Raw genomic sequence first — 25403 nt, forward strand, 5'->3', positions numbered from 1 at the left:
ATATATTTTTGAGTAAACTATGCCTTAAAAATACTTTCTTTTGATTGTAATACGCTGCATATTTAATATGTAGTTTGTAGGGATGTAACGATTAACTGCGAGCCGGTTGGAAATCGATTTAAATATGTGACGATTCAAATCGGTTGAGATGCTAAACCAATCGCGATTCATTTAGGTGTAGGAGTTTATAAGAATCCATGTCTGAGGGGAACTTACTGTCTTTAGAAAAGTTTAGATGGTATTATTTTCGTTTCCTCTTGCCTCTGTATAATGCATATTAAAGTTCATAAGTGCAGCGCTGCTTTGTTTACAGCGGAAACCAATGAAACGCTTTAAGCGCCATCTGCTGGCAGAGAGTGAATCTGCGGCTCATTCAGCTCATTTGGGGCTTGTTTTACAATTTCAATGTAGTTTTGTTATTTTACATTTACATTATATTTAAATTTTGTCATTTAGCAGACACTTTTATCCAAAGCGACTTACAAATGAGGACAATAGAAGCAATCAAAACCAACAAAAGAGCAATAATATGCAAGTGCTATATTAGTATATTATTATAGTGTTATATTTCAACTTCACAAATAAATGTGCAGCATTTTGTCCAAGCAATAATAAAAGGACACATTTAATTTATAATTTGTCTTAAATCTCATTGTTAAAAAACAATCGTGAATCGAATCGAACCGTGAAATCAAAATCGTGAATCGAATCGAATCGTGAGTTGAGTGAATCGTTACATCCCTAGTAGTTTGCATATTCATGTTGACACTATTTTCCCCTTGTGTCTGCTTTGCTCCAGCAGCTAATGTAGAGTGTGATTGGGAGGGTCTTTGAGTGTGGGTGTGGTCAGAAGAGTGACAGACAGACGGGCAGGCAGTGTGAGAGGGGAGGGGCAGGGAGTGAGTGGGCGGTCTCTACCTCGTGAGCTGCTGCAGTGTGTGGGGAGTATGTCAGTGTGTCGGAGACCTGCAGTTTGGAAGGGTTAGTGAGCAACACACACACAAACTTGCCCACTCAGCACACATGCACGCACACACACACTCAACCGTGGCATGGGACGCCACTGGACTCGCTGGAAAATGAATCTAATGAAGGGAAGGACAATCAGCCTACAGTATGGTGAGTACAGACAACTCTGGAGTTTAGAGGTGCTAATGGCTTTACCTTACGGGGGTTGAGATGGGGGAGGGGTGGGAGACAGGGGGTACTGTTGCTGTTTTTACTGACTTTTACTGTGCTGCTGCTGATTGACTGTGTCAACAGTGTGAGCATACACTTTAGCTATAGGGGAACACCTTTGTGGTGATGCAGTGTGCTGGTTATCCTTGTTATACGTGACAGTGTGTGTTTTTAATGAATAAGTGCTCAGAGTGTGTGTTGGTAGTCTGTACTGTCCTTGACGCAGGTAAAGCAGCCGAGGGGAGTGAAACTGTGGATTCAGCATGAATACACTCCACTGAGAGCTGACTGCGTGCTGCTGTTTTTCTGTAGGTTTCATAGAGCCGGTTTGACTGTGTCTGTGTGTGACCTCTCTTCATGACTATCGGTGTCTTCCAAATGTGTGTGTGTGTGTGTGCTCAGGCCTGTCACGCCAGCTGCTCTCTGCATTACACTCGTCTCCTTTACATCTCAGCAAGCCTATAAAGTGGTCAACCATGCAGAGAGGAAGGAAAGTGTATGTACAACACTCTTGGCCTTTCATTCGCTTTTAAATGTGACTGCTGCCTTGAAGGTGAAGAAAGAAGGCGATATGTTTTATCTGAAACCATATTTTCTTCATCTTCATCGAGTTTGAAAACACTGACATGTGTGGACTCAATTTAGCCTCATCTTATGTGTTTGGGTTTGCCGGGTTGATATTGAAAATGAGCCCAGAAGGAAAGAACGGGGGGCGGAAAGAGGGGCAAAATTAAGTGTTTGGAGTAGAAGTACGTTGTCATTAGTACACTCATGTGCTCATTCTTCACTCCAAACCACAATTATGCTCCGAGCAGGTTGCGCTGTGCTACATCTGCTGATTGAACCACAAACATTCGTTGTTCTTACACTTTACGAGGAACTTCCTCTGACCTGGAGTGTATCGTCTCTAAGAGTGCTGCTGGGCTTGTCCTGTGAGCAATCGCTCTGTCCTTGTAATTGAGTGAGCCGGGTACAATTTACAAAGTCAGTCTAAACATCCAATCCCCCAAACCGGCCAAGCTGCATATGGTTCAGTTTTTCAGGAAACACTGCAGCTCTGGCTCAGTGATCTGTAGCTCACAATAGCTGTAGAGGTAACTGGAAACAAATGCGTTTAAAAGCAAAATAGCCTCCCGCTCATTCATTCAAGCCCACCACTGCTTGTCAAGATGTCGGAGGCTTAAATTAGGTCCATTTATTGTGTCCTTTTTTGTGTCTCTGGGCGACTTGGTGGTGAGGCGATTCAATTCGACCCATCTCGCTGTAGAGACATTTGTCCAAGGGTCACTGGGTTATCTAGTAGTTGTGTTTGAAGAGCAGGTTTACTCAGATGCTTCAGAGAGGTCTGAGGTTTGTCTGTATCTGTTGTCAGGTAGAGGGCTGTTCTTGAGCCTGCTCTGATGTGTTAAACTTTAACCCTTCAGAGTAACACCGCATGCTTCTAAGATCATGACTCTTGACTGAAGAATTTCACCACTCTGTTCTTCAGGAGGCTTCATGAGAAAGGCTGCTGCATGGTTTTTATAACTATAGGGGTCTCAACAGTAATAACAAACACCTTGTCTATGATATTTAATGTGTAGGCATCTGTTTGTAAATGTGAGGCTACATTTTGCTAGTGGGCAGATTTGTCTGATATGTGTGTCTGAGAGTATACTTACCTTTAGGGCAACCTGAAGAAGTAAAATAAATATGACAATACACCCCTTTTGGAACACACACACACACATTCCACTACTATTCTATATACTATACAAATGTTTGGGGTTGGCATGAAATTATTTTTATATATAAAACATTTAGGCACACTACGGTTGCATTTATATGATGGAAAATACAGTAAAATATGTAATATTGTGAATTATTACTATAATTCAAAACAACAGTCATTCAGTAGTCATTACTCCAGTCTTCAGTGTCACATCGGCCTTCAGAAATCATTCTAATACGCTGATTTGTTGGTCAAGAAACATTTATTGTGATTATCAATACTTTATTTACTTAATTTTTTGGAAAAGATAATAACACTTCTTTAGGAATACTTCAGAAGAACAACATTTAGGCTATTAGAAATCTTTTGTAACATTATAAATGTCTTTACTGTAAATTTTGATCAGTGTAATGTGTTCTTGCTTAATGAAATAAAAATAATAAAAAAATCTTACAGACACCAAACTTTGATTTGTGTGTATGTGTGTGAGAGAGAGAGTGATAACAGCAAGGCTGATCTCATGGCTGCTCTTCATATTGCTGAGGTAGAGGAATGCTCGCGATGCTTCTCCTGATCAGACCTGTTCAATACAGAGTATAAAACATGATCACAGCACTCTCTTTCTCGCTCTTGCTCCTTTCTGTTCCTTTCTGTCTGTTATTCTAGATATGGACAGAAAACCACTGTTCCCATCATTCCCACTACTAAAAAAAACAAAATGTCATGTTAATTCAGCACTCAGATTGTGACATTTGGTTATAGTCAGGTCCATACCAAACCCTGCTAATGTTTGGCTGGATAGTCCTCAATACTGCAAATGCTATTTGGTGGAACAGGTCACATGGGGATTATGGTCTGCTTGGACTAACCAATTAACTTTCATATGTGCTTTACAGGTTCTAAAATTTGACCCTGCAAGACCACATGTTTGTTATGCAGCTAGAGCACTCTGATGTAGTGATATGTACAAAGATAGATCATCCAGCACGTTTAAGATAGTCTGCTTGGTTTTAAATAGTTTTTAGTGTGAATGTTAACAAATGTCTGAGTAAAAGGGAAGCATTTTTAAATGTCATTGTGATATAATGGGATTCAGGCAGAGTTAAGGGATGTTGACTAAAGAACTTTAGGGTTAGTTTTGTCCTACATGCCTGTAAATCACGGTGCACTGGTCATCTTTGGGACAACCGTTACATACAGACACAACTCAAGACATGTGGAGTAGCGAGAGAGGACTATTCAATGCTAAGGGATTTTACTGTTTCCTCCTGTGTACACTAGCAACCAAACTATAATGTATGGGATCAAGCTTTGACTTGTTTCCTTTGAGGCATTGATGCTAATCATCAGTCATTTTCATGCCATTTCATTACCTCACACGCTAAAGTTACAATCTGAGCACAGACTGTCTTCATCCTTTAGTAAATTGTCATCAATGTTAGCTGCGTAGATATAGTCTCACTATAAGTAGTCAGACCATAATGTGAAAAACACGACTGATGTTCCACCTGTATGCATTTTCTAATTCTCTGCAATAAAATAGATTTTTTTCTCCATACAGTGAAAGTCAAAGGGGTTGACTGACAGTAAGGAGAATTGTTTTTTTCCTTTTCAAAATAAAATAGTATGGGCAAAACAGTTGTTGTTGTTTTTCAACAGAAGTTATACAGGTTTGAGATTTTTTTTTTTGAGTGAACTATCGCTTTATAATACATCTTTTTAATATAAATAAATCAGGCTTTCAAAAGAGTTGACAAAGCAGATAACAGATCTCTCAAACTGAATATAACCGCATGAATCAGTGTACTGTTATGGATCTTGTTTGGGTGGCTCTTGCTGCTTCAAGAATGCTGTCACACCCTTTGGGTCTCTCTTCTTTAACATGGTAATCCCAACACACTAGGCAGGAAAGAAAACCATTCTGTGTGGACCAATTCAGGAGGAAATGAATGGTTCATTTGTAGAGGAAAGGACGAAAAGGAGGACCATAAATATAAACATGTGCGCACATTTTAGTGACAACATGTAAACACTCATGTTTAGGTGAATTCCCACTGTACTTTTCACCCCGAGACCTATTTTAGCAGAAGCCAGAAGAGTTGTGTCCATAATCACTGTGATAACACTGAAAAAAATCTGTCAGACCGCAAGTTCAAACTGAAACTTGCTCATATTATTCACACTCACCTGTTAGCTTGCACAGAAATTTGTTAAATATAATTGCCCCTAGAAGCACACTTCTAGGTTCGCTTGAAGTCTAAATTTATAGGATGTGTAAAGGGTAACTGAATGTCCTAGAATGGCTGTACTATGTTGTCATGTGATCTTCTAAATTGTGTTTATCTTCACAGTTGGTGCCCATTGCTTGTGCCAAAGTCAAACATTGGGACCCCCCCAAAAAAATTTATGTAACCCCTTCCACATGACCTTACACTGTCACATCCTGCTGAGTTCAGCCCCAGACAGTGTCGCCACACAATCCAGCTCTCAGCCAATGGAGTCTTGCTTCACAATAGAAGAGACGAGGACTCAATCCATCAGTGGCAGAGGGCCAAAAGTCAACGTTTTTTGTGTTTAGCTCATGAATAGGCTTTGATCTCAATGCAGCCGCTCTGAAGTTGTACACCGTTCTGGAGATTAACCCCAAAGACCCAAGGACTCTGGATTTTGAGTTGTGTATTTGACTGATTATGTGCCAGTGAGTTTAGATGGAGTCCCATCTACAGGTTTGGATTTCAGGGATAGACTGATTAAAATTAAATGGGGTTTATTTTGAGGAGACACTTTAAGCTAAGAAGCTAAGCTGTTACAGGGCCGGCCCTGTAAGTCTGGTATTTGTATGCATTTCATTCATATGAACATGTATAGTTTAGTAACTGCCACTCAGTCATGTTTTTATCCTAAAGTCCCTCTGTTGTATTGCCTACTCATTGGATTTAAGCAGTGTCAATTTTGTATACCAAGGTTCTTCAAAGAACACCGTAGTATTGCCATAGTAAATGTCCTTAAAACATGTTATCACCCCGAAGTACTGTGCAGTAGCATACTGATTTCTTCAAAATTCTCAGTGTTGTAGAATATAGTTAACCATCCCATCCTAACCTGTTGGATCAAGTTTTGTGATTTGACTGCAAAATTGGGCAAGATCGTCAGATGATCAGTTCTCTGTTTTTATTAACTGCTGGATGTGTTAGCAAGGTAAGACACACACACACATCAATTGGTCATACTCCACAAAGCCATAAAGAATGACTGTGGGCCCCAAATGGTGCTAATGATGCACATTTGATTGTTTTGAGTAGACAGCTGTATATGGATGGAGCCTCTTATGAGTCTTGGCTTCAGGCACACTGTTTACAGCTTGACGCCAGCGCAGTGGCAGTGTGAATCAGAGCGCTGGCCTGACGCCTCTGGGTCAGCATGTGGGCCGTCTGAAGACTGCCACTCTTCAAGCATTCAGAGAACTCTGATTTGATACTCTACACTGCTGTTTTTCAATACTTATATATCTGTTCTCAAGCAGTTTTCCCGTTCTGATTTGACCATGTCCTGACCAGATGTAACTTTTTGTCGATTACTTGGTTTGTTTCTGCAGAAATGAGCTGAGTAGCTCCACCCACAGCAAACCATCATTGGTCCAGCATCATACGACTTTATATAATAAACATTAGATCTGTTCTGATTGGCACAGCATTTAATTTTTCATTTGGACCAGCAAATTTCTTGTCACTGGGAACTTACCACAGTAAATGATTGTAAAAAAACATGCACATGGGGAGGGTTTGTTGATCTCTTTGAGGGCTGTTTGAACAGTTATGACTTGTGTGAGCATCAGGTTTGATTCCATGTGGAATGTTAGACAGCTCTCATTTTCTGCCTCACTCACCCCGGGAATGTGATGAGCTCGGTTTTAGCACGGCACCATTTTTTCTCAGATTTTTTGTAACTTCTCTGGTGTTTCATAACTCAAATTTAAAGTCGTAATTCACTCAAAAAATAACACTCAAAGTTGTTCAGACCACAGACTTTTGTGTTCCATGTAAGAAAGTCAGTCATACAGCAACATGATAGTATCTATCGCTTTAATGCAGATCTTTTATAAACAAGCAGTAGTTTCATGCCAGAATCTTAACCCTGTCTACACAATCATAAATGAAATGTTGCTGACGGCTAGAGTTGAGCATAGTTCCATATTTAGGCCTGCTCTCTAAAATCCTTTCCTGTTCTCTTAAGCAAAATTGTCTCTCTGGGGATCCGTTTTATTGGAAAAATGTCTAACTAGGTACCAATTCTGTAGTTAGCCAGTTGATAGATATTTCCTGAATGTGTTTTTCTTGCAGTGAGCTATATTTGAGCACTGGAAGGTGTTCCAGGTAGATCTGACCTCATCAGTGATCTGTGAGTGAGTTCAGCAGCATTGGACAGTCATTTGATGTGGTGACTGGGAGGTGTCATAGGGCAACAGCTGCTTCACCTCTTCAGGAAGTCAGTAGATGCTAGCTAAATGTTCCCTTGTCCGGAACCTTATTCTTATCAGCCTGCTGATAACGGAGTAGGAAAATGTCTATATTGGGGGTTGGGAGGAGAGAAAGAGAGAGGTTTATACTTCGCTTTTGTGTTCATAATTCCCCAATGACGTACCACCATCACATTGTGCCCTGCCAAAGTTTCCACCCTCTAAACCTCTGTGCCACCCTCATGCACAATAGCCTGGTCACCTGATCAGCTGGGACAGGACAAACACTGGAAATGGAAATATTTGTTCTTTCTTTTTGGTACCTCTCATCTCTTTCTCTCTCTGTCCCTCTTTTCTCTTTCACTGTGTTGCTCTAATGGACAGCTGGTTCATTCTGTCACTTGTGCTGGGGTGAAAGGTCAGGTCCCCAGTGCTTTGCCCTGCCATACGTTGTCTCTCAGAGTCGGTGTGTGTGTTTTAGTGTGTGTACACATAGTTGAACATGTCTCTTATTACCTTGCACATCTGTTAGAGCTCAGCTGCAGTTTGACACAAATGCACTTGAAAGAACAAGGTCGCTTTTATCCAACTCATTCAAATTGGCCGACATTTTTAATGGATTATATTATCTCTCTAGTTACGTTATTCCATCTTGTCCTTCTTCGTCAGATGGCAGTTTTTAAGAACAAGTCTGAACATCTCACATTCTTATCATCTATCCAACCACTACGCTATGCAGTACCTCATTATTGTACACAAGCACAGTATGTAGGTTTAAATGCACTTTTAAAAAGTTTAATTGCAATCCTTCAAATATTCAGTTACACATTTTTTCCTATACTTGAATAGACGGAAGAAGGCTGCTGCTCAACTATGCAAAAACCCATTGTAGCTCGATTACAACTGCACATGTAAACCTAGATTGTGTTCCACATTACTACTTTTCAAACATTTTTGTGCTTTCATTTCCTTAAAATGTTGTTCTGTAAGGCTTAAACAGTCAAAAGAGGGATTCACTGTTCCCTCGGGACAGATGCAATTGATTTGATTATTCACCAGTAAGAGTGTGACCCATAGAGATGCTGTAAGTAATCTAATATTGTGCAGCCAAAGGCCAAGCTGCCGTCTTAAAAGGGGACAGTCGTGATTTAACAAAGCCATATGCGGGCACTCTCATGTCATGATTATCATTAGTGAAAAGAGCCCATGCCATAAATAACACTCCTCCTAATAACTTCCCTAGACACAGACAGCCACCATTAGATGGTTTGTCACATTCTGGGAAATGGTTCAATTCAGCATGTATGCCAAGATTTGATACTGTCCTAACCATTTCTTATTATTGTCAAAGTTGACAATAGTTGTGCTGCTTAATGTTCTTGTGGAAACGGTGATACTTTTTTTCAGGTATCGTTAATTAATAGAAAGTTCAAAAATGTAATGCATCATTGCTGAATAAAAATATTGATTTAAAAAAAGTCGTACTGACCCCAAACTATTCCACTGAATTAAGACCGTTTTGTCCCAGAATCACTGCAGAAAATGCTAAAAGACTTTCTGTCAGATTCTCAGTGTAATGAAGAACAAGTCCAACCACAAACACTCAGAAAACCACAGAATATCTGCCTGACAAAGTGTGGTACAGCGCACTCACACAAGCTTATGAGGCACAGTGTTTATCCTGTAGGCATGACTACGGAGCTCTGCAGAATGATACCATTGTAGACCCAAATCTCACCAACTTGTCTCACTAATGCCTGAGAGAAAAGACCAAGATGAGTGATAAAAAAGGGGAGAGGAATGAGCGGCTTGTGTGGCCATTCAGATCTGGAGAAAATTAAGCCGTCTGCTGCAGACTAACAGTAAATCCCTCTCCTCTCTCAGAATGGGCCCTTCTTAGGGTCTCCCATTCAGCTCACAGAGGAAAAGCCTAAGCTGCTGTTTCTTACCTTTAAAAGGTCAAATGGAGAAGGAATGTGGAATATTTGACTTTCTCTTGGAAATGTTTGCTTTTACACAGTTTGAGACAGGAAGTCTACATTGATTCCCCTTCCTTCCTTAGTCAACACACTACAGGCAATGTCAGACTCATAAATGAGCATTAGTCATGACGAGTACATGAACACAGCCTCCTCTAATCAACATCTTTCTGTCAGGCCGTGCCACTGTTCGCATGAGTTTAACTAGAGTGACGGCTCTTGAAAAAATGATATTGCGATTGCTCACGATGTTGGGTGGTGTGTGTGTTACTGTTCGGGTTTAAATGGGGATCCTAATGATGTTATACATTATTCAGCAGAGAGAGGCTGCAGTATTTTGTGGGCCTCAAGAGCTTTTCCCCAAGCTCCAGACCCTGCTTTTTGATTGATGACTTCTTGGCACCTCGGTCGGAACTGTTTGAGAGGAAAAGCCCTCTGTCTCTTGCTTTTGAAGGCTGTCCTGCTGCCAAACTGTAAAAAAAAAAAAAAAAAGACTTCCACTCATCTCAAATTCTCAAATAACAATGAACATAATAAGTTTAGAACTCCTTGGTTTTTCAGAACTACTGGTTTCTTCCCATTAAAATAATATTTTTTTCTTAGTGTGAAGAACATTTTAATAATCTAAAGAACATTTTGTGCAATTGAAAACAACTGAAATGTTGATGCCAATAAAGAATCTTTATATATAAGAGTTTAGCTGAATCTGAACATACATCAAAAACCAATGAAGATCCCTCAACCTGGAATTCATTTACTCTTGAAGAGGGCTGTTAGAATGTATTCTGTACAAGAAGTGGCTCATATATCTGAAATGACTGATGTCGATGAAGAACATTCAGGCATGCAGATGATGTTTAGACCTGGTAAACATCAGTTGAACTTTCACTTCAAACAACACATATTCTGGAATTTAGATTTGTGTAATGTAAAATGAGTTGGTCAAATGGAGTTTGTTCTTCTAATGAATCTAATGCATCAATGCCACAGTATTTAAAGGGGTCATATGATGCTACATGCACTTTTACAAGTTGTTTGAACTGAAAAGTGTGTTCACAACCACCCTAAAATGATAAAAATCCACAGAGTGTTTTTTTTTTATCTGCTCAAATCTTTACCCCTTTCTCAAATCAAGCCGATCTCAGATGCCTGTCTGTGTGACGTCACAAAAACAGGCCCCTCCCACGATAGTTTGATTGACCTCTGAAAAGAGCTGTTTTTTACACTACCATTGAGAAATTTTAACCAAACTATGTTACAGACTTTTCATTAAGACCCTAAAGAATCATATCAACTTGTGGAAAATGGGCATCCTATGACCCCTTTAAGAATGTTTTCAGAGCTGGAGAAACCTGACTAGATAGACCAATGTGTGTTCTTATAGCTCCAGATATGGATCAGTGTATGAAACCAGCATAAAACACTCGTGCAGATTTGAGCTTCGAGATGAGAAGTCAAAGAATGATCACACTTTCATCCTCTTTGTGTTATTTCAGATGGTTGAAATGTGTGTGGGGGATCTCAGTTCCCAGGCTGACTGAGTTACAGCGCTGATAACAGTATGGCACAGCATGGTCGTTGGAAATGAAGACATTTACTTGGCTATATAAATGGGGACATACCACAGAGCAGTGATTCTCAACCATTTTGGCTTCCAGGCATTGTCCAGGACAAAATCGAAGGTCCTAATGTCTGAGCTGATATGTTCCTCTGATATTTCTGTTGTAATAAAACAAACAAAAAAATATGATTGATATGAAAAATATGCTTTTCATTGATGTACATCTTTATTTTTAGTCTTCTTTAAATATAATTTTCATTTAAGATATTGTCACTTAAACAATTTGAATATTATTATATTATTAAAGGGGTCATATGATGCGATTTCAAGTTTTCCTTTCTCTTTGGAGTGTTACAAGCTGATTGTGCATAGATAAGATCTCTGAAGTGGCAAAGTAGAAAACGAAGCGTTTGAGAGAGGCGGGGCATATAGGACCTACAATAATGTACAGTATTTGAAAAATGTGTTTTCTGAACATTAAAGCATGTCAACATATTCTGTTACACCAAATACACAAAAGAATGATCTTTAAAAAAGCATCATATGACCCCTTTAAAGACTTATGAAGACTTATTGTTATTATTAGGCCACACCTGGAAGTTTGACAAAGCCCCCCTGGTTGTTTGAGAACAACTGCCATATACTTTTATTGTTTTTATATGCTAATTATGCAAACTGTAGACAAACCCGAACAGAAGCAGCAGTTAGATTGTAAGATGTGGTGCTTCTACTAACCAGCTTTTGACTTTAATCATAAAGTGTAGTCACATGACATCTTTAATCTCTCATCTTCTGTTTAATGCTAGTAGAATTACAATATTTATCCACAGTGCACCTGTGTGTCTGCTTAGTTCACAGCTGTGTCATGTTGTTTTTCAGTTTGTTTATTCCCACGTTCTTTATCTTTCTTACTCTCAACATAAACATCTTCACATTAACTCTGGTTTTGCTATGGTTCCCTTATCTTGTATCGGTACGGTCTTACCCCAGATTACTATCTACACGTGTGCACATATAGGTGATCACACAGAGAGGGGTCTCTAAAGTGGTGCCTGAATGTCTCATCCATCTCTCCTGCCTGACATGCCTCAGTCACTGGATATGCTAGACTGTACTTTTGAGCTTTAGTAACCCCAGTAGTTTTGTGAGGCCCTAAGTGGTACTGTAAGTAATGCGTCATGAGGATGTTAGTTGCGTAGAGTTTCTTTCAGGGCAGTTGTGTGGTTTGGGTGACATTCAGTCAGTAAGATCAATGAGTTTATTGATAATCTACTGGAAATGAGTAATAAAGGAAATAATTCAATAACACAGTTATGTGTTATAAAGAGAACAATAGAGGTAGTTGAGATGGGCCCACATGGTGAGAGTTATAAATGTCTTTACTGTCACTTAATTCATTGTCTCTTAATTACCTTTTCTTCAACGTAACATTGTGGATTGTGAAATATTCCAGTTAATAATACCCAATGAGAATCCAATGCATAACATACGGCCACACTGAGATTTCAGGTGAATTTACCTGCATGCTAGCCTGGCGAGTACTGACATGATTGTTGGTTGAGATGATAGTGGGAGACTGATGAGATACAATTATAGTATTTGCAGTGAACGTAATCTTTATTTACAAAGAAACACTCCAACATTGATTACGTTGAGCCCGCTTCATTTATTCAAGAAAGCCAGTGATGCATGTTTGTGTTGCAGATGTGATATGACATGCAGTACAAAAGTTGTATGGACTGTACAGACATTTTTTACCATCTCCTTGCATGATTAATGCTTGCATTTATGCTGATATTGATTAATCAGCTGTCAGTCGATAAGCTCAATTAATTTAATTTTTAATGGACATTAACCAGTCACTGACTAAACTACAAGCTCAACAACAAAATTGTGAATGACAGAGAAGAAGATCATGCTTATGAGCAAAGAGCAAATAGACACAGTAAAGTTAGACTAGAGGCCTATTTCTTAAAATTCAGCTGTTATTTTTAGCAGCGTATTGGTTGCTCCCTGCACTGGCTTCAAGAGTCAGGTTTCACCACGAGTCGCTGTTCTTCTCTAAACTTCTCAGATGGGAAGGCTTATGATGGAGACCACCAGGGACACTGATCAGCTGCTTTCAGGACACGTGTGGACATGGTAGAAGAAAAGCTTGGTCTAGGTTTTGACAGACAAGGCCAGGCTTGGGTGATTCACTTCCTGAGAGTGTGTCTATCTGTGTGCCTGTGTTGGACTTAATACCATATTACTAATTTGATGGGCAGTACATGGCATTTCATAGGATGTAGGATGATCCATAGCCTAACTGAGGTCATCTTGAATTCTCATTGTTCGAATTAGAAACAAAAAATTTTGTTGTATTTATGTCAATATTGTTGAGATATAGTTGTAAAGAAAGTTTTTTTCTTCCTCTGATTATTTGTATATTTCTCTACATAACTGAACTCCAATTAAAAAAAGACATGTCACTTAATCACAAGCTTCAAAGGTTGTGGAATACTAAGGACTATACACTTACTACTCATACAGCTACTGGTGTACCTGTGCAATACCCTGTTCTTATATTTATATATTTATTCCTGAATTCTCTTGATTTATTAATATTTCACTCACTACTGTACATATCTAATACATTTGCACTATACCTATTTTGCACATTTAGTATATATAACTGTTTACATGTGCACTGTCTACTGCACACCTGTTTACATTGCACTGTTTATATTTTCTGTATCATTGTTTGCATTTTGTTAAATGTACTTCTATGTAAATTCTTGTATGTATGTGTGCACTTCAGTGTGAGAGCAAAAAAATTTCGCTGTACAATGACAATAAAAAGCTATTCTATTCTATTCTATTCTACAGGATTCTGAATCTCTGGACAACTGCATTCAGAGCACGCTCTCCGCACTCTACCCTCCGTTTGAAGCCACTGCGGCCACCGTGCTATGCCAGGTGTTAGACGTGGTTGAGACGAAATACCGTGGAGACGGACTACGCTACATCATTGACTTCCTGGTGCCCGCTAAACACATCCTACAGAGCATTCAACAGGATGCATGCGTGAGTATCAAAGTTCTCTTTTTATTTATTTATTTGTTCATTTATTCATTATTATTTCTTATATCTGTTATGTTTTTATTATATCAGAAATAAAAAGTGAAGAAATTAATAAATCTAAACTAATGCAAACCCCAAATCTAGCCTGATAAAATTCATAGACATGCATTCACTTGTATTCAACAGGATACATGTGTGACACATTTCCCTTTCATTCTTTTCAATTCTCTTACTCATTGCTTAACTCATTTTGTCATTTATCTTAGTGTAACATTTACAACCTTATTGTGTTCATGATTTCTCTTTCGGCCTCCGGTTGTGTTTTTTCATGTCCTATTCTGTCTGTCATGTTTTGTTAGCTGAGCCCCCACTCATCATTAGTCATCATGAGGGTGTACCCAGAACACACACATGTGCATGTTAAAACAAAAGGCACGGCAAGCCTGTTGGCCTGAATGTTTGTGCTAGTGCTTCTTGTTTTGGTTATTTGAGAAGAAGCCCCCAGAAGTCCTATCAACGCTGCAGAGCGCTGGGATCTTTCCCAGCCAGATCAGTATAGATACACACACTCACATGCTCTACACAGCTGTCTACACACACATGTTCTTTACACTCGGCTTCAGCTGCTGGTCCCTCAGTTACAGTTTTCTTTGTGATGCCCCCATATGCTACACGCACAGCATACTTGATTCCAAGTGACAAGGAGAGGACAGGAAATGATGGATAGATGGGGATCTGGAAATAACAAAAGCCGGGCTTCATTTTCTTCTGCATTTGTTTGGAAAAAAGGGAAAATTAAAGTAAAAAAAAGAAAAATACCCATCATCCCTACTCTGCACACTCACTCTAAGGAATATCTGTGATGTTTCATGAGTTGAAAGCCAGTGCCAGGGGACAGCTTGAATGGTTCCAGTGTGCACCTGAAAAAAGTCCTTTAATAGGACCCCTACCGTTTTATTTATACCCCCTTTTATGGTCTCAGTTTTTGTAGTTTGTGTTTGCATGTGTGTGTGTGTGTCAGTGTGCATTTATGCTCTTGTGAACCCTGTGGGAACAGTGGCTGCTCGCTGCACCTGGGGTCAGTGGAGTATCTCCAGGTATCTTCCTCCATGGTGGGGGCTGCAGCTTCAAGGTGAATGAGGATATAATAATGGGAAACAGAAGCTTAAAATGAGAGGTCTGTGAATAAAAAGCCCTTTCACCCCCCTTACCTTCGGCACAAGGACACCCAACCCTCCTTCCTCCCTCTGCCTTTCAAAGGAAACGGGTCATTTTCAGCCTACCGTAGTCAGAAAATTCATTTCATCGCAGAGATATCCGAAAGCACGTTTGCATCAAGTTACACAGAGAGGGTCAGTATTACAGTCTGTGACATGACTGTCAAGGCATATAGGAAGAAACCCACTGAATTATGCAGTTGTTTCTGGACTCCAAGGCTATTTCTAATTCTTTAGTGTCCCAGTACACTTCCGTTGTAGTAAACTTTGCAAGCAGAATTCATTCAAATGAATGAAACAGGGTACAGAGTGAGTACAGGGCTCGCTCTCTCTCTGAAATTGAGTTACAATAAAGGGGCTTATTGTGCAAACTGTCTCATTGAATCATCTAGAAGCATCCAGATTCAGCAAGAAAGAATCTCTCAAAATCCCTGTCCACTTTAAGTCCCTGTGATCTTATCTTTATTATTCCCTGTGCTGCGTTAATAAAATGCCATGGTATATGTCGTGGTAAATGTGGCAGAATGTTGCATTCATTTTATTGCATAGGCCTATATTCTACTTTTTGCAATACATATTTTTCCTTAAAATCCCCATTGAGCAAGCCAAAGTCAACTGTGGCAATTGGTTGTTACCAGTAGTTTCCCATGAGAGACAAGCCTGTTATCATATATCACTTTGTTCACTTAGAATGGGAAACATAGAAAACATAAATAGCCACCATGTCTTATCTTCATGTTTTAAAGGCCTGAAAAATATATGTGCCAAATATAATAGTTTAGCTAGATGACCCATTGACAGAACCCTGCCTCTAACTCTGCTTTGCTAGATTTTTTTTAATAGCAGTATATTAAAATTTGGAATGTATTTTTTAAGATAACTAAAATGTGTCCAGCAAGTCTTTCTATGTAATTTATCAACAGTTAAATTAACAATTATTGATGGCCTTACTGATTATTCCCTCTCTCTTTTCTCTGCAGTTCCCATACTGTGGTTTCCTGTTTCGTCATGAGGGCTGGCCGCTCTGTGTCCATGAGAAGGTCATAATTCAGCTCTCATCTTTGGACTGGCGTGTGTTACGGCCCAGTGACTTCTACTTACAGGTGACGCCATTGCCCAAAAGCACCCCACGCATCACGGTGAAGTGTCTGGCAGCTAGCAGGCAGCATGTGGAGGAGCTGGATGTGCCAGAGCTAGCATACACCTCTCTATTCACCATGGATTGGCTGGACTCCATCAACCGGGAGAGGAGTGTGGTCAGAAAAGCCGCTCTGGAACACTGTCTTTTATCAGCGGATAATGATATTTTTAGGGTACCGTGGGAGGATATTGTTCACCCGGAGTTTATCAGCAGACCCCCCAAAATTACAGAAGAAGCTGAAAGTAGAGGGGTGGCCAAGGAAGTTGCCAACAGAGAGGAAAGGGACTTGGACGTAGATCAAGAAGACAACCCTGAGGACATACAATGTAGGATTTTTATTGACACTTCCACGGACCAATCGGGGGAGATGGGTTGTCAGAGCAAGGGGGTTAAGCTCCTCCCTGCTCTCAGTGAGATCAGTAAAGATAGCAGTGGACAGAGCTCTAGCAGCACGGCAGAGGATTCGGAGGGAGAGTATGTGGAGCTAGCTGATATCTCCTTACCACGCTTTTCCCCACAGAAGGGCTCTCTCACTCAAGCCATTAGCATGAACTACAGAAATCTACATAAACCACAGACTGCGGCTTCTACTCAGCCTAAAGCCAAACCAGAGCAGAGTCTTTTGAAGAATGGCGCATGCTCACAGAGCATGGTTTGCGCCATGCTGATTGAGAAAAACCTGAGTGATACCTACCAGCCTGTGATTTTAACCCCCACTGCTCCTGCAGAGGCAGAGCGTCAACTACAGCAGGTGGATGGGTCTGAGGGCACCTGTGCTGCAGGTACAGCCTCCTGTGACAGTGTGTCTGAGCATGAGTCTGAGAGAGAGTTTGTGTCTCAAAACTCTGACTGTGATACTGCTCCACTTTCTGATACGTCAACACGTAACATATCACAAACAGACTGTGAACCAGTCAACACATCACAACTAGACAGCAATCTAGTCAGCTCATTACAACCAGACAGTAAACCAGTCAACATGTCACAACTAGTCAACGAGCCAGTGAAGACACCACAATCAGATGTTAAACCAGTAAGCACATCTCAGCAAGACAACGAACTAGTCAGCACATCAGAACTTGACAGCAAACCAGTCGGCACAGCACAACTAGTCAGTGAGCCATTCAGGACATCACAGCCAGACGTTAATCCTGAAAACACATCTCATCTAGACTACCATCTAGTGAGCACATCACAACTAGATAATGAGCCAGTCAAGACATCGGATCCAGACGTTGAACCAGTAAGCATAGGTCAGCTAGACAACAGTCTAGCTAGCACATCACAATCAGACAGCATGTCACAGCTAGTCAATGAGCTAGTCAAGACTTCACAACCAGACGTTGAACCAGTAAGCATATCTCAACCAGACCTTAAACCACTAAACATTACTCAACTTGACAGCAAACTAGTCAACACTTCACAACCAGACAGTAATCCAGTCAGCACATCACAGCTAGTCAGTGAGACAGTCAAGACTTCACAACCAGACCATAAACTAGTAAGCATATCTCAACTAGACAGCAAACTAGTTAGCACATCTGAACTAGACAACAAAAAAGAAAGTTTATCTCAACTAGACAGCAAACCAGTTAACACATTAGAACTAGACAATGAGCCAATCGAGACATCACAAACGGACGTTAAACCAGTGAGCACATCTCAATTAGACAACAAACTAGTCAGCACATCACAACCAGAGAGCAAACCAGTCAACACATCACAACTAGACATCGAGCCAATCAAGACATCACACCCAGACATCAAACCAGTCAGCACATCTCAGCTAGACAACAGTCTAGTCAGCACATCACAACCAGATAACCAACTATTCCACACATCACAACTAGAATGTGTACTAGTTAGTATATCTTTACCAGAAAGCAAACCACTCATTGCATCACATCTGTACAGCATGCCACTAAGTACATCACAAACAGACAGCAAAACAGTTCACGTGGAGCAACAAGACAGCGAAGTAACTAGTATATCACAACCAGAGAATGAAATGTTATCTGGTACTTTAGAGAGGGAAAACTCAGAACAAGTTTCTCCGGCTAAAATTGAACTTGTTGTGTTTGATCCTGCTGCAGAAGCAGAAGTCGTATCTGAATCTGAGCAGCTCCGAGGTGATCATGGCCTGGAAGGCTGTTGTGATTTGCAGAATTGCAAAGTGTTGGTTTCTGAGCCTCTAACTGTCAGCGTACACAAACAGACTGAGCAAGCAGAGCACAGCCCATGTCAGATACACAAACACATCCAAACACCACCTGAGCAAGTGCATGATCTTTCTGCCACAAAAGAAGACCATCAAGCATTTAGTAACAGTAGCCATGACAAGAATGAATCTGATGGTGATTATAGTTTGAGTGCAGAGGAAGAAAGTGGGCCTCTTTCGGCTGCTCCGCAAAGCAAACAGGTAGCTTTTGCCTCTGTCACCACGGTGCCTGAGGAGGATCTGGTTACGCTCATTTCACAGGGTCAGGTGAGGACAGAGTCCCACGAGGACAGAAACAACGAGACTGAGGGGAAACTCCAGACAAAAGAAGCACATGCAGAAAGAGAAGTAGCGGGAAATTTATCTTGTAAGGAGGAAGAAACGGTAGAAAAGAAAAGCATTGGAGTGACAGAAAGCAAGACAGAGAATGATACAGTAGCAGTTTGTAAGGCAGAGGAAGTTGAGACTGCTCAAACAGGTCTGGTAGATGCCACACCCAAGTCTGATTCCAACGTTCAAGTTCAGGAGGAGGGCAGCTCCTCTGTAGGAACAGATGAGAAGAAACAAACCGATGTTGAAGAGAAAGGGGTGGAGGAAGAGGAGACCGAGGGCATTACTGTGAGTGAGCAAGAGGCCATAGTGACCAGCTATTCTGAAAATAGAGTCCAGTCAGCATGCAATCAAGTCCTTGATCCAGACGCAGATGTTCCCAACACAAATGGACACATGCACACTCAGGACACACCTACCACCAAAGGAGAAGGGCAAAATACAAAGGAGGAGGAGGAGAGAAAGGGGGAAAATGAGGAGAGGCAAGAGGATGAGGTTACTTCCTCTGTGAATGGCTCTCCAGCAGGGCATCAGCAACAAGCAGACATGGAGACCCGTTACCATCAGCAGGAAGAGCAAGGTAGAGTCATCTTTACCCAAGTCCATCCCGCTCACCTTTACTTTATCCACATGCTTTTTTCTCCTCCCACTCTTTTCCCTCCATTTCCCCTTTTACCTCCATCCCTGTTTCTTCATCTTAACAGATGCATCGAAGCTTGCATCTGCTTCAGATGCATCTAAAGACTTCCTCTGCTGATGAAGAAGGACCTGCTTCTCTTCCTTCTCTTTTTATTTATCCACTCCATTCATAACCTGCTTTCACAGCTTTATCTTCTTCCTCACATTTGATCAGTATATTTTAATGTTGATCATTATAATCCCCACTTTTATTCACTTTTAGCTCATTTAATGGTGTTTCACGCATGAATTGTGTTTGAATTCCCAAAGCGTCTCTGTGGTTTGCAGCAGTTGTTCACTATGAGTCATTTTTTTCATCATTTATCCATTGTCGTGTCCACCTAGTATATTTACTCTAGATTAGCAGACTAGCTTCGGCGTTTCGACATTCAGGCCTCTGACAAGTTAGAAATGGCTCTCAAATGGCCCGTGCTATGGCCTGATAGAGCTCCTTTTCTCTTTAGGCTGAAAGAAAAGCGTGGGAGGCTCTGGTTTTACTTAGACTGGGCGCTTTACAAGGACTGGCTTCGTAGCAGGTCATATTCTGGCCTCTAGACAGTTTGTTTTCAAATTTAGACACACATTAATTCCACTGAACACCATCCAAGATAGACGCCGTTTCACATCTGAACTGCTAAAGGAAACAGCTGAAGAGAAGCCTGGGTCATGTGCAGGATTTCTGCTTTGTGTACTTTAGTAACCCAATCATCCTGAGTTTGTTTAGATTAAGCTATTTTTAGACATTTGTTGAGCAGAGTGTTTTTGTGTGATCAGGAGCTGCTTTTGCATTTTATCTGCTTTTTATGATGCCCCTTTCACAAATAGCAAGTTTGTTCCCACGACTTATTCTTTTGTTCCTCATTTTAAAGGTCCCCTGAAATGCTTAGAAACACGCAGCGTTACTCTGTGTTGACGTCATTTTAACTGAAACATGAAGACAGGGCGGGACATATCAAGCAGCCCCGCCCCTTTTTAAAATAGTCAATAGCGTTCGTTTATATCACAGCTTGGGCTAGAGCCGTTCAGAGCCACTGAGCTCCGTAAAGCCGCATTTGACAGGGTATGCCAGCCACAATCTCATCCATATTGCTATAAAATATAGCATTCTGTGTAGAATTCAAATAGCTCCGATACATTTTGTGGTCTGCAGCCGACTCGCGCATGTGATCCGCTCCGTGCTGTCGTGTCTCTGGACCGGAGCAGAGTGTGTGTGCGGTGCGATGGTTAGCGTGACACAGCGCGAAACCAGACTTCTTTTTTTCCTCAATCGAAAGCATATTTAAACTGTTTGAATCGTTCCCTGTCCCCTATATAGTGCACTACGTGCCATTCACTGCACAGAAAATACTAATTCTGTGGACAAGTGACCGATTTCAGCCGCGGCTTCATCTTTTTTTCCTCAATGTAAAGCATATTTACACTGTTTGAATCGTTCCCTGTCCTTATAGATAACCTTAAGACTAACATATTGATACTAACACCCAAAAAACTTTAATTTTGATTTCATGGGGACTTTAAGTAAAGCAAGGCTATGTTGTACTAATTAGTTCCCACAATATATTAAATTGTATTATTTAAGTAGTACAACAAATTAACAAGTTGTGGGAGTGAATTCTTAATACATGGCCACATCATTATTTTTTCTCCAGTATGTCATGTCCAGGGCACCATAGCTCCTCCACATTGTGAGTTTCTGCACAGGTTGCTGTAAGTGTCCCACCTCCTCTTCCTCTTCATCCAGAGGATTTGGTTGCCAGGATGTGCTCACCTGGCTCAGGTGTGCTACAGGTGTGAAGAAAGATATATGAGATGAGGTGAGGTGGGTGGGCCTGAACACAATCCCTGCTGTGGGACCTCTGAAACTGCAGGGGGTAAGCGGAGGGGGATGTTTAAGTGTGTGTGTTTGAGGGTTATAGATGGAGTGTTTAAATAATGGAGAACGGGTGGGGGTTACACTGCTTTGAAGACAAGAACAGCAGAAAGAAGAAATGATGGTGTGTTTGTTGTGGTAGTTTGACTATGATAGATCTGATTCTTTCTCTCTTAGTGGGTGGTTCACAAACCCTAAACATTTTTTCAGTTTTAGTACAGCGGTGTGTCTATACACACAAAGAAGAACGCTTATCTACTATTTTTTCATTTATTCTTTTCATCGTGCATCAATTTTTCAGAGGATTTCAGGTGTTATTTCTTTTAATCCACTGTTTCAAGTGAATAGGATTCACTAGAAATTGAAAAGTTAACTTTTAATATTCAGTGTCGGCAGTTTGCTGTGAATTTAGCTTGTGTATTTTTAGTTCTGATAGTAAAATTATCTTTGGACAATGCTTCTCTAAGATCTATAAAACCTCTTGAAAAGCACTACAGACTTTAATGAGAATCCAGTCTGTAAAAGAGAGTGCTGATGAGCTGGGCAGATGGAACATGCGCACACACACACACGCACACACACACATACGTTTACAAACTGACTAAAGAACTAGATAGCATGAATAATATCCATAAAACTTCCCAAAGTGAGCAATGTTTGATTTGTGACTTCTTGTCCAGACCATGCATTAACTGATGTGTGATCTTTACAACAGACACATGTCCACACATTCATTGGGCAGCATGTAATTGCAGTCATTCTATTACAATAAAAAAATAATGAATGTGTCTGCTGTATGGAAATATATTCAGTATAAATAGCATCTTTTAGAGTTGTCCCTATTCAGTGTCCATAGCCACATCAGAAAGAAAAGAAATGCATGAAGAATAAAGGCTGAGGACATGGCCCATGGCCAGACTGAACTCCAGACAGTGGTGAGAGAGTGTGAAGCCAAGACCCTCTCTGCTCTGCCCTGTCTAGGGCAGCACTTAGCTCCTCAGGGGCCTCATACGCTCGACTTCCTCAATGTGAGCATTCTCTGGCGAGGAGGATGTTGGATAGACAAGAAGACAAAGAGAAAGTGGGGGTAAAAAGTGGATTTTTTTCCTTATTTGTCAAATTTATTGTAGCTTTTACTTAACTGAAGAAGTACATTCCATTATGTTTAGATTTCCTTCCTCAGAAGCTCACTTCAGCTGTTCCAGCTCAAATCCCTTCTGAAATATAGCAATCTCAGCCAGATTATGCTTCAGAGCAATTTATACTTGTTTTCCTTGTCTTTGTGCAAGCTGTTTTACGACTCCTGGAATTCCCAGGACTCCATCTCATCTGTTTTTGATCTCAGTATCTATTTTCTGCACAGCAGCAGCAGTGCGTGGCAGTGTAGCGAAGCAAAACTTTAGTTTTATGACTGTCAGAAGCTGATCTCTATTTATCTCTGAGTCCTATCGTGCTGTCAGGTATATGGGGCAGAGATCCAAGCCGCCCTATGGGTCGATGCACAGGATGATACCTGGAATGCTTAAAATTAGCTAGTATGTTTGTGTTTGTGTGATTTGAAGGCTGAGTTGCATGATGGTACAGATTGGGCAAATGCTCACACTCCATTCAACCGTCTCTGCGTTGCTGTTTGTTAATAGAGGATTTAGAGAATGTGGGTCTACTAGCTTTGTAAAGAGATCTGTCATGTGAAAAGACCTCAGTGTTTTCAGAGTCTGAATAGCTTTGTGTTTCATGTCCCAGAGATTTAGCTTTTTTTTTAAAAGTTTACAGCCAAATATAGTTATCAGTCAGCCATTTATAAGCTGTGCTGTATATCTTCAGTCTCAGTTAAATCCATTTTTGTTGCTGAGCAATCAAACATTGCAGTAAAGACTAACTCACATTGATCAAATCAATATATATGTAGGCTTACTAAAGACTTGAGTGATATATTATTGTCTACAATGATAAAACAGATAGTAGATTGACTATAGTCAACATTTTAAACTGACTTGCGAAGGGTTTCTGTGTTTACATTTTAAGTGTGTTGTTTGTGTTGAAATGACCTTTTTTTTAATTAATATTCCAGCATCCAGTCAGGAAGTAGACAGCATTGTTTCCCACCTGTCTGCTAAAACCCAAAGTGAAGACCCCTCAGCAGTTCCTCCACCACTGCCTCCCATCTCCCAGAAGACCCAGCCTGTCCAGAGTGAGGCTTATGACATCAATCCTGATGTCCTGAGCTCTGGAGTGCTCTGCCTGCCGGGTGAGGATCTTCTTTTAATGCTATTAATGTGGTCCTTCCATCAATTTGATCCAAAGGCTCATCTTTTAAAATAAATTTTAGGAACAAGAGATAAATCAGGCCATGCCCTTGTGACAGTGACAATGAGAAACACTATCTGGTTGAATCCGAACTGCAATAGTGGAGAGCTGATGCGGATCATGGTCTACTTCTTCAGTACACTCAGGTAAACTACATTTCTACTACAAATCAAGGCGCACACTGCCATTCAAAAGTTTGTAGTACAGTAAAAACAATAATGTTGTGAAATATTACAGCAGAATTACTTTTCTAATTGTCATTTTTCTAATAGTAAAATGTAATTTATTCTTGTGATGGCATAGCTGAATCGTCATCAGCAGCCATTGCTCTAGTCTTCTGTGTCACATGATACTTTATTCTAATATGCTAATTTGGTGCTCAAGAAACATTTCTTATTATTATCAATTTTGAAAACCCCTTAATGTTTTTGTGGAGCTCATGATACATTTTTAGGATTCTTTGATGAATAGAAATGTCAAAAGAGCAGCATTTATTTGAAATAGAAATCTTTTGCTGGCATAAAAATACTTATTTTTTACTGGCACTTTTAATCAACCTAATGCATCCTTATTGAATAAAAAAAAATATCAAATCTTACTGACCCCAGACTTTTAGTCTCACATCAGTAGTGTAGGTGTTTTCTCTGCAATGTATTAGACAACATACTTTCTACTTTTATCAACCTGTGCAGTTTTTGTATTTAGAGTAACACAATTGTATGTGTGATTTATTTACCCATTCTTCATAAAACATGTGACCTTAATTTGTCACACAGAAAGGAAGTTAGTGCTTTGGGACTGACTGTCTTGGTGGATGCCCGCAGGTGTTCTCCTGTCCCAGTAGTGTAGGTGTTTTCTCTGCAATGTATTAGACAACGTACTTTCTACTTTTATCAACCTGTGCAGTTTTTGTATTTAGAGTAACAATTGTATGTGTGATTTATTTACCCATTCTTCATAAAACATGTGACCTTAATTTGTCACACAGAAAGGAAGTTAGTGCTTTGGGACTGACTGTCTTGGTGGATGCCCGCAGGTGTTCTCCTGTCCCCGCCCTCTTTAAATCCTTCAACATCCTCCAGGTAAAAACACCCTGACAGTATGATTTGTGATAATGCACACATATATAGTCTACCATTCGTTCGTGACCTCCAGAGAATCCTACACACAGAGAACTATCACATACCGTTCACATCCTCAAGGCGTTTCTTTTCCCATACTTGCTTCAAAACAAAATGGAATGCAAACATGCCTTGAATCCTGATATTTAACTTCAACCAGACATCTGCTACTCAGGAATTCAGAAGACAGCTTACTAAACTAAAGCAAAGATTTGAGAAACGTTTCCATCGACAGAATCAGTCATTTTTGGCTAAAAAAGGCAAATAAAAACAGCACATCATAAATATTAACTGTGATTTACCAGCTGTGGAAATAAATAGTTGCATTTAGAAACAATTACACAATAGGACATACTCGCACGAGAGTAAGAGAGAGAGGGAGTTGGGTTTGGTTTTCCTTTCCTCATCTGGGATTGCTTATTTTACAGAATACATCAACTTATGGCATGAAGAGCCTGGATTCTTGCTTGTCAGTTGTTGGTTAATTTAGATATAATCTCTGCTTAAATAAAGGCTAATCTTTTACAAGTGTAGCCTGGCCAGGGTGGCAGTAGAGAACACAAACATCATAT

General features: G+C 40.3%; 1 protein-coding gene across 1 annotated transcript in view; it reads left to right on the top strand.

The window, feature by feature from the left end:
* Positions 1-955: 955 nt before the first annotated feature.
* The window catches only part of LOC107740484 (uncharacterized), a 59830-nt gene continuing 35382 nt past the window's right edge, over positions 956-25403 (top strand). The window contains exons 1-6 of the mRNA XM_016552941.1: positions 956-1119; positions 13755-13952; positions 16147-19435; positions 23475-23651; positions 23733-23856; positions 24699-24792. Coding sequence (XP_016408427.1) covers positions 1117-1119; positions 13755-13952; positions 16147-19435; positions 23475-23651; positions 23733-23856; positions 24699-24792 — 3885 coding nt within the window. The 5' untranslated portion in view covers positions 956-1116. The remainder of the gene's footprint in view (positions 1120-13754; positions 13953-16146; positions 19436-23474; positions 23652-23732; positions 23857-24698; positions 24793-25403) is intronic.

Source organism: Sinocyclocheilus rhinocerous, unplaced genomic scaffold (genome assembly GCF_001515625.1).
Source record: "Sinocyclocheilus rhinocerous isolate Xijiao unplaced genomic scaffold, SAMN03320098_v1.1 scaffold225, whole genome shotgun sequence".
NCBI lineage: Eukaryota > Metazoa > Chordata > Actinopteri > Cypriniformes > Cyprinidae > Sinocyclocheilus > Sinocyclocheilus rhinocerous.